The 15,233-nt window shown below is 35.9% G+C and overlaps 1 protein-coding gene across 6 annotated transcripts in view; it reads right to left on the reverse strand.

Moving 5' to 3' along the window:
• grid2 (glutamate receptor, ionotropic, delta 2) overlaps window positions 1-15,233 on the reverse strand; it is a 485,524-nt gene that overhangs the window by 149,795 nt on the left and 320,496 nt on the right. For all 6 annotated transcript variants that reach the window (XR_008634267.2, XR_008634268.2, XM_055168104.2 and 3 more), the window contains exon 5: window positions 1,007-1,060. Coding sequence is in view for 4 of the 6 variants with exons in the window: in XM_055168104.2 (XP_055024079.2) it covers window positions 1,007-1,060 (54 nt within the window). In the remaining 2 variants the exon portion in view is untranslated. The remainder of the gene's footprint in view (window positions 1-1,006; window positions 1,061-15,233) is intronic.

Below are 15,233 nucleotides of genomic sequence, written 5' to 3' on the forward strand. Positions count from 1 at the left end.
GAAGAGTTTCCGTGATGAAAGCATTGTTGACTCTGATGAGGACTACACTCCGGAGACAATATCGCTACCGCATCATCGACTCGAGGAAAAGCCACACGATATTTACTCTCGTTTGATTTCTTCGTTTAGGTACTGTGAGTTCTGAATGCTCTTTCTCTGCAGTACTTTTGCTCTTCCTAGAGTGCCTCGTGCAAGTTCAAATCAATCAGGTGTGCGCATGTATTGGAAGATCCCATAGCAACAGGGGTGGTGCCATGGTCGCGAGAGAGATTGATAGTCGCGCAAGCCATACATTTGTTTCGACCCAAATGGAAATAATTAGCTGTGTTTAAAACAGTCATGAGAGGTCTACAGACACTCGAGTTTTATACTCTCTTTTTCAGAGTACTTACATTTTAATTATGTATTGGTATATAAAGAGTTTAAACAACAGTTTTTTAGATAAGTCCTGCCTGTCCTGCCTTTAAATACTGTATAATATGAACACCTGTTGTTATAGTGGTTAAGAGTTTTTTTGTGTAAGCTACTGTGAGAAACAAAGATTGTGGTTATCTTCTGTGTTACTTTAATTGTCTAGGGTGCAACCACTTTGGACAAGTTGTACATAGTGTTCAGCATTGGTTAGTACAAGAAATTGGTTAAATGAGTAACTTGTCAGATTTCTAAAGGGGACAAAATTGTGGGAGCTCATTTTTCACAAGCATCTGTAACCTTAACAGCCTGACTGTTTCAAGAGTAATTGAGTTTCTAATGAGTAGAGTGAAAAGCAGGTTCCCTACTCCAGCCTTTTGGAAACAACTGTAAGATGCTTTAATAAATGGTACATTTCACTTGACACTATTCAAAAGTTGCACAAATGTTTGCAGCTGTATGACAGATGGTGGTCCAACATTTGATTAACTAAAGAGATAGCAGCTATTTTCCCAGTGTTCACATTATGTTGTCAACCCCCTGTATATCAGTGAGAAGAACAAATAGTACTTTCAACAAAACTTCATGTACCCACCTCATTTATGATGATCCAGTGACAATCGAAAGCCACGAGATTAGTTTCCACCACCTAAAGAAAAGAGATTAAAGAGATTAAGCCAATTAGGAAATGTTTAAAAAAAAGATTAGAAATAAACAGTAACTTATCCACGTTTTGATTTACATCTGAAATGTTCTGATTTTATTTAGTTTAATTTAGTACATTTATATTTTTATAAATTTAATATTTCAGGTTCTGAGCACCCACTTACAGTAGCCTAATCATATGTAATTGTATGTGGCTCCATCTCCACTGAAGTTCAGTCCATAGTCCCCATGCCGAAAAACAAATCAATTATCCGTGCTTATTTATATTTCAAAACACTATTCTCACTGTGTCTCATCTCTGGCGCTCTCTCTTCACACCTACATGGGAAAATGCTTCATACCCTTCACCAGTGCCCACTGTACCAGCACTGAATTCATTAGCCATAATTGTGTAGGTGACTAAATATGGGTGTCATAAAACATTTTGGTTATAAAACAAAAGGAACAGCTGGAGATTCTGACGGCTGGTGCAGCGCTAATAGTGTTTTAATCTTCCACAAACACCTAATAAAACTTTATAATTGCAAAATAGACAGGAGGCATAAAATATCCCATCAACGGGCATGCCTAACATGCCTGATGGTGGATGCACGGGCACACACAGCTTTATTGTGGCTCTTCAGCTGTTAGTAAACCATATTGGTAGCACTTTATTTTACAGTATCTGTACTTACCTTGTGCATATATGGTAAATATGTTGTACTTACAGACAAATATGTGGTAATTACTTTTGAGAATCTACTGTACATGGTAATTAAAGGGCATCATTACTGTACTTACCAGTGGTATATACTTGGTAGTTATTATGTAAATCTAGGTAAGTACTGGGTAATACCAGATACATATTTATAGTGTATGTATACTGTAACTAACAAGAAACACCACTTTGCTAACAATGAATGTACAATATAAGTATTTAGTACTTACATGCAAGTGTGGGTTAATGACAGGTACTTATAGTGTACATATATGAAAACTATTGTCAAACATTACTGATGTGCCATTTTGTACTCTGTATCTTTGTCCTTTATCCTTTGTCCTTGTACCCTTTAAACCCAACAATGCATGTTAGTTTATGGTCTGACTAGTTAATGTAATTCTCAGTGGCATATGTATACCATGCTATTCCTTGGAAGGTCCTATGTAATAACTCTGTAAAATTCAACCCTGTATTTTACAGTCCTGTTTTCATGCAGTTACTATGAATGTACTAGTGAATGTACCCAGTAGTTAATTGGGTTTAAAGGGTAAAATAAAGGACAGTGATACAGAGTACAAAAATGGCACATCAGTAATGTTTGTTATTAGTTTTCATATACATACCATGTACAGTATATATAATTTATAAGTACAGTAGTGTTTCTCGTTAGTTACAGTATACATACACTATATGTGATGGTCATTAACATACACTGGCCTGTATGTACAGTACTATATACTAACCGTCTACATAAAATTTGTCAGTACAGTAATGTTTGTTATTAGTTATCATATAGGTACACTATAAGTACCTGTCATTAACGCACAGTTGCATGTAAGTACTAAATACTTATATTGTACATTAATTTTTAAGTACAGTAGGGTTTCTTGTTAGTTTACAGTATACCTACACTACTGTATAAGTATGTATCTGCTATTACCCAGTACTTATCTAGAGTTACATCATAACTACCAAGTATGTACCAATGGTAAGTACAGTAATGATACCCTTTAAGTACCATGTAGATACTCAAAAGTAAGTACCATACATACAGTCTGAAAGTACAACATACTTACCATATATCTACAAGGTAAGTACACACACTGTAAAATAAAGTGCTACCCAAGTATTTGTCATTTGGAAAGCAAAACATAAAAATGCTAGTTTCGTTATCGTATTATACACACAGTGAGAGACTATTTGATTTAACAATATCACACTTGTAATTTAACTGTAAAAAACTATGCTATCTCATTGTGGAAAACATGGTTAAATAATGCTTCTAAATGTCTCCATTTGATGCATGAAGTTCTGTTATAGTTTTTTTTCAAATGGCAATGATTATTATTTTTATTGTATGTATAGTATAAAACGCAAGTATAAAATATATTGTATATATGTAAATTTAAGATTTTTTTTTTTTTTTTGCAGTGTGATGTTGTGCATGGAGAAATAAAAAGTGTGTAAGTTATGTACAGTGCATACAACCAAAATTGTTGATTCAGGCTTGTAAGCAATCTTGTGCTTGTCTTGATGCCAGAAAAATTTTAGAGTATGAAAACCTCATAAAAAGGCTAAATATTTTAAAGACAGCATTCAAACGGTTTATTTTTCACTGCATATGCATTAAATTTTATGGTAAGAGGTGTGCTGTCGGATTCTGGCAAATGGCTTAAAGTTGTCACAGAAGACGAGCACAGAATGCTTGATTTCAGAAAACCCTGATGCGGCAGACCTGTCCAAGTTATGCATGCAAAGAATCAGACTCAGAAATTGAGCAAATACCTCTCTGGTGTCCGAGAGAACCAAAGAGGGCAAATTCAGGGCACAATCATCCCACATCAATAAACAAAGCTGAACTTGCAAAAATTAATGTCTAGGAATTTTCACCCCTGAATTACAAACGCAAGAGCAAACGGAGGCTCACATTCACATTTTTCCCAATACCTGTAAATTCACATAGCCAAATGTTTGAATAACAGAAGATTTCATAAAGAACCTAATGAAAAACAAATTTCAGAGCTTTCATGGTTTGTAGATTAATCGTGAAAAGTGGAATAGTTGATCTATTTTATACATCTCTTTAATATAGTAGTACAGCTACTGTTTTTAATTTCGATTTTGCATTTTACAAAATTGTTAAGTATCCTTACAAAAGAAAGACTTTTTATAGAGCTGTAGATTCCCGTGGATTAATATAAAGCCCCACTGCTCTAGGGCATGACATCATATCCTGTTGCCAATATTCAATGCAAGCTCACAAGTAATTTCGAAGGCTGCAAATCCGCAGTAAGCGCACCTTTATGACTGCAAGGTCAAAGCCTGTAAACTCACAGAGACTTCTACTCATTATCATTGCTGTCACCTGTAAATCTACTCTTTTTGTGAATTACAGTAGAGGTCATGGGAGTTCCCCATTCAATGAACTGTCACATCCATGGCAAACATCTGCACCTGTGCTAGTGTGAGAACCCATTAAAGAATAAGCTGCTGTTAATGACAATCATTCATCTCCTTTCATTTTCTTCAAATTAATTTTTTCTTTGATTTCTAATAAATCTCCCTGCAGCCTGCATCTAACAATTCACAAATTAAAGAGAGGAGAGTCATTCAAGTTCTAACCCACCTTAAAATACAACCAACTTGTTTAAATTATACAGTAAAAGTACTGTCCTTCAGCCAGGCGCTTTTATAGAATAATGATTATTGTTATTATCTAATATTTTCCACCTGTCTGAGCCCCGGGATGGAAGGTAAGGTAGTGTGCACTCATTAAGGAGTGCTAGAGGGAAAGATGGCCAGAATTAGACGTGACCCATGACATCCACCAAGCGCTAAACCTCTCCTCTGCATCACCTCACCTTACCTTGTAACTGACCCATCTGATCCGAATGACAGCTTCACACTTTCCACAAAGAAGTTTGAAGTTTCACTTTCCATGTCACATACATTCTCACTAAATTCAACGCTTCAACAAAGTTCATATTTAGTTTACTTGCATATTATTCAGTTTATCTATACATTACACTGCTTATACTGCATATAGTGAGACATGCAATTTCGTTGTGCTTGGCCAACAACTTCAAAGTCAATCTTAGTTCTAAGGTTTGTAAACGTGAAATGAGGTACAACTTAAAGCGTAACTAAACCCCTGGTCTGAGCCTGACTCCACCCACTGGCAATATTTGAAAAATTCAAGAAAAGTGGGCAGATCCCAACGGAGATAGAGGGGACGAACTAAGTGTGTGGTGAGATCGTAACAAGGGCGTGGTGATCTTGAACCTGCTTACGTCATGAGTCATTTTTTGGACCCACCATCCAATACAAAAATTCAACTGCAGTAGCCACTGTTCAACCTGAAGAGGGCAGCACTCAGACGTTTTTACACCATATATTGTAGTATTGAAACACTTTATATCCAAATGTCAAAAAACTTACTAAAATCAATGAACAGCACTAATAAAGCCCCATTCTTATAGATCATTAACTAAAAAAAGTTGGTTTAGGGTTTAGTTACTCTTTAATGGTCTGAACTTTAACTAACATTATGTTAGTTTTGTTTGTAATAGGGGTGGGAATAGATTAATCTAGATTAATCTCATACAAAATAAAAGTAATTTTTTGCATAATATATGAGTTTGTGATGTGTGTAAATATTATGTATATTTGAACACACACACACATAAATATATATATACATTTAAGAAATGTTTTATTTAAATATCGTTTTTTATTTATATATAATTTAGAAAATTTAAAAATATAAATAAATACACATGTAAATGTTTCTTAAATACATACATGAATAATTATACACAGCACAAACTCATATGTTATGCAAAAAATACTTTTATTTTGTATGAGATTAATCTAGATTAATCTATGCCCAGCTCTAGGTTGTAACCATAAACCTATTAAAATAACCATTACGCAGTCTTTCCAGAAAAACGCTGAATTTTTTTGTGATTGTTGCGGGCAAAAATCCTTAATCTTGTGGCACGTTTTTTTAAAAAATGCGATGAATATGCGGGATATTATGCAATTTTATGCTATGAAATTGCGGGAACTTGCAAAAACTGCGGGAACTTGCAAAAACTGTTTGCAGCTTTTGCAGCGTTTCAATGATGTTCATGTCACATAATCATGTAACTTCATAATGTTCCTATGGCTGCGCTTGTGTGAAGTAAATGTGAAGTAAACATTTTCTACTTTCTGCTAAGATATATGTGAAAATCTGCAATTTATGCTGCGAAAGTGCGGTGTATTTGAAAAAATGTGGCCCCCGCATAACTATGCGGACTTTGGCTGATTATGCGTTGAATCATGCGATCGCATTATCAAGTTTTTTTCTGGAGGGACTGATTACGACATTAGTTAGGATAACTATTTAAATACCACTTGAGCTGTGTGGCTTTTATTTCAAATGTATACATGAAGAGTTTCGTTGCAAAACGAGATAAATCCATTTTTTTTTACATTTTTGTCAAAATATGTTTATTATTATGTTATCATGTTATTATTTTGTTTTATGGTGCTACTTAGCTGTATTTGTTTAAGTTATGAATGTTTAAATCAAAACAAACCAACTGCAGTTGAATTGATATTAATTGGAATGCACAACCAAGAAACAAGATTTCTGAACAATTAAAAAAATTTAGTTATCTCATTTTGCAACGAAACTGTAATTTTCTATGCAATCTTTATTTAAGAGATATGTGCATTTAAAATACAGAATTTGATGTTTCCAAGTCCTACTGCCTATTTTGTTTTTAAGAAAAGCATGAGACATGAAAATATATTGTTTCAATGGGAAATAGCCTACTGTATGTCAACTGCACTCCATAGCCATTTTATGGGTTCTTGAACATAATAATCATGAGAAGACCATGAGAGTATATCATCAAATAGTTATACTCAAACCAATGCAGATATAAATGGTCACACTTGACATTATTTACATACTGTTGAAGAGGTTGTTCTTGTGGAGTGTAGAGATATGAAATTGTGTCTGGCTCAGTCTATCAGATCATCTATCTTTATAATTCACCTGATCCAGATCTTTCCTCTTAATTAAAACTTTGGCTTTAACAGTTTTTTAATAGGAACCATCAAGGCTTGTACTGTACACCCACTTAATAAGACATCATCATTGGAACAAGGGGGCAAGAAAACCTCAAACCACAAATCTCCAACCTCTTGGTGAGGACAGTACAGGTGTGCCAGTACATAAGCAATCAGACATACTCTTTTCTCTATAAAACCCATACAAAAAACCCCAAATCATATCTAAGGACCAGATTATCATGGAGATGTTGGTCAGTAAGTAGCCACCCAAAACAGTGCAGCAATGCATTAACCATTCAGAATATCTTGGCAACTGCAAAATGATACCATTGAAACCAACCGCGGTGCGTTTCCGGAAAGCAACTATGGTCGCAAGTTCTGTCGTTAACAATAGAGATCAATGGTAACAACGACCATTGCTTTTGGGAAACGCACCCCAGAATACCATGTGGCTGCAACTTTTGAATGGGCAAGCACCTTTTCTTCAGAATACTGTATGTAAAAAATCTTTACTCTTACTGTAAATACAGAAATTATTAAAGATTTTGTGCCATATAATATAAACTTCTAAACAAAACTTTGTTTTATTATGGATAAAAGGTCCTAATATGTACATTTAGGTACAAATATGTACCAGTATGTACCCTTAAAGTGCCAGCATGTACCGAAGAAGTACCAATATGTACCTTTTAGGTACAAAAGTGTAAAAATGTCATTGCTTTTGGCAAAGTTGACAGCACAAGATTTTACAGAAACAGCACTATATTTTGCTCCTACAACCACTAACCGCAAATGCCATGTGTGACAGCAAAAACACTCCAATGCCTGCAGTTTATATGATGATTAATTCCTCAAATGACACGTTATTCTTAAGAGCGAACTCCCTCATGTTACGTACTTAGCTCACACTTGCTCGAGCACGAACGCTTTGAATACGTCAAAACTGTTATAGGTATGTGTCGCAATTGCCATTTTGTTTTAATGTCATCCAGCCTCAGTCTGAGCTGTGAATTTAGTCATGTATAATTCATCCGCTGTGTACAGTCTGTCAGGAGGGTGGCCCATCTCACTGCCATAGTTGGCTTCCCACGGCACACAGTGCCACAAAAACACACTTATCATTTCTGAGGTATCTGCTTAAGACTCCTGTGGTGGAGGTTTAAATGATGAATGCACGTTGCAACACAAGCGTGTAAGCATGAATAGACACTTGTGTGAAAGTGCATCCAAAAACTCCAACTTCAGAGTTCATAATTATCCCACTTGTGTCTGTGGGAGAGTTTAAACTGAATGTGGATATGATATGAAATCATAATCACATAATCATGGGAAAAATATACAACACGATGCTGAATAAAAGGACCTAAGCTTTAAATAGATAGTTAAGACAAGACTTAATCCTTGAAATCAATACCATTGGACATAATTAGGATAGGGGTTGAACGATATGTGTTTTTCAGGGCAGATGGCGATGCTGATTATTACAGATTATCTAGACAGATTACGGATATTATGACATATGATATATATGTCTGGTGTAATGAATGTCAAAATTAAGAATAACAATGGCTCTGACAAAAAACTTTATTTAAATGCTTTAAAACATATGTTTCATTCTATGAAATGTTATTAATAACATTATTATTAATTACTATTAATATTATTAATAATAATAATACTATTACTACTAATAATATATAATATAATAATGATAATAATATAATAATATACACCTAGGAATTATTTAAAATAATAATTATTTTTGAAATGTAATGTAGTCTGCAAAAATACCATAACTTTTAAGATTTAAAAGGGCAGTGTGTCATTTTTTCAGTGTTAAAATCCTTTCTCTTATCAAGAAAAGTACCCAAAAAAATCAACTTTTTTATTAAAATGCCTTTAAATTTGATGCGTTTTTTTAAACAAACCAAATGCTATTTTCATTAAATGTTCCTATCCTGAATACCACCTGCAACCGAATTGGAAATAGGTGAGGTCTATGGCATAAATTTGGAATGGGGCTACCTACTGTATCCGTCTAGACATTTGAATATAGCGTAAATACTTGGAAACCTGTTAGGAAAAGGTCATTATATTTTAAAATTGCATTTCCAGCCACTAATGATACAGAAATCTGCACGGTACTTTAAATGATCCTGTCACAGCAGGATAATTTATGTCACATACCGTACATAAGCACACTGTGTTCCTGTTGAAAAACAGGATAGAAGCCTCACACTTGAGAGGACAATGGCTTTATCCTTCTTGCATTGCCCTTTATCTTAATTACACCGAACTGCCTGTTTAATTCAGCCCTGATCTCACCATAATACACCACAGATTTACTGTGCTTATAAACTGGGCTATGGCCTCAAGGACGAGCAATAGCAAACATATGACAAGCTTCCAGAGTACTTACAGACCAAGCATCCCACCGGAGCCATTGATCACATGTGTTTTGAAAGATTCACTACTGGTAGCTGCTGATGCAGCAAACCGGTGTTGAGCCTTTGTTGAAGTATCAGGGTTTTCCTTGAAAAGACATATCTGCAGCTTTAGATCATGAACTAATTATAATGAAGTCAAATGTGTTGACAGCGGGGAAGAAGCTGTAATGGGCAACATGGAAGTATTTTTTTCCATTAACATGTTTGATCTGGTGTGAACAGGTGTGAAGACCGCACATAAATATTGCCTTACTTGGAACACCCACATGGAATACATAAAAAGGTCAGAGTTGGTTACATTTTTCATATATATGTATAACTGCTGAAACAAAACAAGTCTAAACTACACTGTCAGAAATAAAGCTTCAAAGCTGTCACTGGGGCAGTACCCTTCAAAAAAGGTCCTAATATGTACCATTTAGGTACAATTATGTATCTTTGAACTGCCAACATGTACACTCTTAAAATGAATGTGTTAAATTAACACATCTTGTGTCTAGTTAAGGACAACACACCTAGTGTGTTGTCCTTAATTTAACACATCTCTGTGTTATCCTTAGAACAACACACCCTGTGCCGCTCCAACACATCCTGTGTTGTCCCCCCCATTTATATGAACTCTAAATCAGCACGAAATGACACATAATGTGTCAAAACCAACACACAATGTGCCAAACAGTCCAACACAAAGCAATGTGTTAAAATCAACACACCCTGGATGTGTTCACTTTAACACATTGTTTTGTGTTAAACTATTTAACACATTATGTGTTGTTTTTAACACATTATGTGTCATTTAAGTTCATAAAAAATAAAAGGGACAACACAAGATGTGTTAAAACAACACAAAGTGTGTTGTTCCAAAAATAACACAGGAATGTGTTAAATTAAGGACAACACACTAGATGTGTTGTCCTTAACTAGACACAAGATGTGTTAATTTAACACATTCGTTTTAAGAGTGTACCTTTGAAGTACTAATATGCACTATTTGGGTACAAAGGTGTACCTTTTTGAAAGGGTACTGTCCCAGTGACAACTTTTGTACCTTTATTTCTGAGAGTGTTTACTCTAAACATGCTAAATAGTTGTAAAAAAAAACATTGTAAAATTTAAATTTCTTGGTTCATTTTAACTCTTTCCCCACCATTGATGAGTTATCTCATCAATTATAGGGAGAGTCGGCCAAAAATAATATTAAGCCCATGATTTACTCAACCCCAAGCCATCTGAGATGCACATGTCCATCATTTTTCAGACAAACACATTATCGGTTATTTTAAAAAATGTCTTAGATCTTTCAGTTGCTAACATGTACAGTTATGGGGTCCACTCCTTCAAATCCAAAAAATGTGCATTTATCCTTTACAAAAGTATTCCAAACAGCTCCAGGAGGAAGGAAAAAGATTTTGTGAAGGATAAATGACACTTTTCTGATGAGTTTTTATGGTAATTTGTAATTCTGCTATTATGCACTAGATGGATAGCCTGGGTTTCCCATGCTGCCTTGTGTGCAGATTTATTCACACTGCAAGTATAGCTTGGAAACTATGGACCAATTTTGCCCCTGAAATAGGGAACCAATCACAAAACATGGAGGGGGCAGCAACACAATGACGACGTCTATGCGACACACTGAAGCAGTTTTGTTTATCCAACACGGGAGCAAACGCTCTACTTTTCAATGCAGCCTTAGATAGTGTTCAAAGTATTTTTGAACACAAGTTTATTTAAAAAAAGAGCAACTTCTGGTGTTAAACAATTTTATATCCAAGAAGGATGTTTGGATATGGCAAGACATGATAGCCACAGTTTTATAGGATCCACATGCTAGGCATCGTCGTCGACAAAGTACAATTAACTTATAAATGGTAAGTGGTATTTATTAATATCATATTGTCATTATGCCTGTACTATGGTTGTCACAGTGCCACTAAATTGTGTTGCTTTTCAATATCAATATACAGCTACTGGTTTAGTTGCATAGCTTTCAACTGTGTGCACATGTACCGATAAAAGTTGTTTACGTTTGAATTTATGTCACTCTACATACGTCATCTGGTATAATTGAAATGATTGGCTATGAGCTACTTACAGTCGCATTTCATAGACATTCATAGAGCCTAATAAACGTCTCTGGGCATTCGTAAACCATGCCTCAAGTACGAGAAAATGAGCATGTGGTTCCCAAACCACGTCTCATTCTCTATGAGACTAGTCTGGTGTTAGCCAGTCTACTACCATATTTTCTGGACTATAAGGATCTCCGGAGTATAAGTCGCATCAGTCAAAAAAATGCGTCATGAAGAGGAAAAAACATATATAAGTCGCACTGGATTATAAGTCGCATTTATTTAGAAAATTATTATTCTTTTTGGGGGCATTTTGTTTAAGTCTTTCTTCATTGTCTTTAAGTTAATGTTTCAGTAGTAACAGTTTTTTTCAGGGGTAGGCTACAGGAGCAACATATAACGCCCTCTCGCGGCTGTAGACGGTAATGTTTTCTTTTGGTTCATGTTAGTCAGTATGAATAAATTTTAACATATAAGTCGCACCTGACTATAAGCCGCAGGACCAGCCAAACTATGAAAAAAAGTGTGACTTTCCGGAAAATATGGTAGATGGCACCACTAGATTACTAGCCTGACGTTGCCATACTCAATTCTAGTCAGAATTTGAGTCTGATACCGCTCCATTGAGCTATAATTATGAGGCATGTCTCAACCGAAAAATGCCTCTGCCCTCAATTGGATAGACCTACGACCAATCAGAGCAACGGAGTGTGTGACGTATGTTGAAATTACGTCTTTGCAGCCTGACCGAACTGCTAGTTATTTCGCTACAATGACACTAACATTGTGATTATACTGAGTTAGCGAATGTACATCAACACCTATTATGTTTACAACATTTCGTTTATATCACAACATGAAGTATTTACTAAGTCATAGAGTAAGACTATCTCTTACCATTTGTACGTTAGGTGAACTTCATCCACGACGATACCCATTACGTTTGCTTGAAAATATTGGAGCCTAGCATGTCCCTCCACTTATTCAGCAACCACGATTCCGGGCTTCCGAAAAGAAGCTGGCAACGACTGCTAATTATATCCATCTCGTCGTGCACGCTGAGTTGCATCGCCGTGATAACGTTAGCCATTTCAGTTGCGACCAACTTTTGCCGAATAGGAAGGACGGCAAAAACATCAACAAATGCCCTGCTCGCGTTTCTCTGTTGCTCTTTTAAAATCAATGCTCTGTCGATATCTTTTAGAACAGACTCAATGTCAGAATCCACACAGCTGAACTCTACAGCGGCAGCCATTCAACACACGCGCTCTTTGGTGACGTGGTTCATTACGTTACTGTTGATTATCTGTCCATCATCGTATAAAGCCCGCCCTGACAATTTGATTGGTGCGACCAGCATTTGTCCTAGCATAGTAGCTCCTCAACGCAGAAACCCCAGACCCATCTTCCCGTTTACAAAATCTTGAGGGCGGGGCTAAGATCGGCTGGCACCCAGGCTACTAGATTACCCAATTTATAAAAAACTTAAGCAAAAACTCATTTAACAACATTTTATGTTTAACTCTGTGTATGTTTTGATAATCATTCTGATTCTGATCTTTAATAAAATTCTTATACAAAAATGCAATTAGCGTTTTGCTCAAAATTTTGTATTTTTGAAGAAACCTACCCATATTTAAGAGGTTATAAAAAGAGAATAAATGAAGATAGGATGAAATGTTTGTTTGAAAGCAGAGGGTTTGTTCTTTCATTTGATATATTTGTATGTTTATATATTTATAAAAAGAAAAATTTCCTGGAAGGCATTTTGTGAAACTTTTGTGAAAATCACAAAAAAATGCTGGCGGGCAACTTTTTTAATTAAGGCTGGTGGGGAATGAGTTAAACAAACATTTGGTTTTGTCCATATATGACCCAACCATGAGTTTAAATATCCTACAATATTTAGAGCTTTTGCAGATCTTTCGTTTAAAAGCCTGGTCTGCTTGCTGGTTTTGGACCGTTTTTTAAACTAAATGAATAATGTAAAGAACATTCTGTGAAAATATCCCTTGATATATTTAATATTGTCAGTGTGAAATCAAACTTTGATGCACCTATCTCAATTAGATTGAGCCTTTGGATTTTACAGACAGGGTCACATTTAAGAAATAGTTTTCCTTCTATCTGCAAGAATTGCACAGCAGGGTCCTAATAGAAGTATGGCTGTGATTTCATTCTTTTTATGGTGAAAACACACATTTGTGAAATCTCTGAACAGTGTCATAACTCTCCACCATCAATACCCTTTTAGCAGTGATAAGGTATAATGCTCCAATGTGCTGAGAATAAGATTGCTGTCGTTTCGGGAATCATGTTTACACAGGACATTTAAAAACTATTCAACTTTCATCCACTCAACACTCAACAACTTTTTCTCATTAGGAAAACAACTTTCTCTTTACAGTCCCAAAGGCATTTGACTCCCAGTTATCCCATATCCACAGATGCTAACCTGCAATTCTCAGCCAACAATACAACTCATGTCACACCCCATAAAATCTTCAAATGCTGCTTTCTTGTCTTTATTCCCTGCATAATGACCAAGGGCACTTGCATTAGTCAAAAACATCACTTGGAATAATCAAGAACTTAGCAGTAGTTTAGTTTGCACCAAAAAAGCTTCTCCCACCCATGCATCTGCCTACTGTAATATCAATGAAACCGAATTAGTACAACATCCTCTTATCCACCACAAGATGGAGGTCTCTAGATATAATCTAACACTATACACAGTGCCTTTCAATTGGATGATGGTGACAGTACCAAAGCCTGATGGGAAGCTACAACCCAACTGCAACCTGGCACTTGACCCCAGCACGAGTCTTTCTACTTTGGGTTCTGGGACCTCCAGCCAGAAGAGGATTATGTGGGTTAATCCATCCACTGTAAGCTTATCAGCACAGGACATGTTTGTGTCACCATTCATCAACATCTTATGTGACAGCACTAATAGCAAATACATAAATAAAAATGCATGCTGTTAAAATAAGACGGTGCCAAGGTTACTGCAGCAAAACCTGCACATTTAGAATGATGCAGGACGTTTCGAGGAACGCTTTACATCTCTAAACGGAAAAGTTGCTGACAGCGGTCATAATCATTTGAAGTCCATTACTGTGAATCAATAATCTATAAAATTCAGTTTCCTGTTGCATAAATAGATAGATGTACATATCCAGTGTATACACAGAGAAAAGGTCTTCACAAGATTAATCCAAGTCAACCGAATATTTATGAATTTACAATGCACTTCTCTCCCCACTGCACACGTCGTACTAGGGAGCTTCCCATTTAAGTGCGTGAATTGAATTGAACTACTAGCATGAGTAATTTCATTCTTCATCCTTCATTTTGCTCTAATGGAAAAAGCCAGCGCTAGCTGTGTTATCTGTTTTCCGAAGCCTGCTTTATATTAGTCTGTTTTCCATTCAACAGGACTCTCAGGGTGATATATTGTTTTTCGCAGATCCGTGTAAAAATGGCCGAGCCCTTCGCGACTGAAATTAAACACAATGTGGAGATAATTTGATTGAGATGAGAAAATGGCCAGCGCAACGTAATTGGCCATGTAATGGACAGGACTAGCTCAAAGGAAGTGGCGAGTGATGGCAGCACAACAGTTGTAAATAATCCATCACGCGCAATGTTTACCGACTGACAGCCGTGGCCGTCCACCCCAGCGAAAAAGCTAACGTGTCAATCAGAAACCCTCCGCCCACCCCGTCTCCAAACAATCGCCTGGAAGAAACATAAGAAGCCGCACAGCAAAAAAATGACTTTCTTAGTCATCTTTTGTCTTGGTTTCAGTAAAAATATCTAACAATTATTAAATTAAGAGTTTTTAGACAAAAAATATAAAATTTAAGAGAA

Source organism: Misgurnus anguillicaudatus, chromosome 5 (assembly GCF_027580225.2).
Source record: "Misgurnus anguillicaudatus chromosome 5, ASM2758022v2, whole genome shotgun sequence".
Lineage (NCBI taxonomy): Eukaryota > Metazoa > Chordata > Actinopteri > Cypriniformes > Cobitidae > Misgurnus > Misgurnus anguillicaudatus.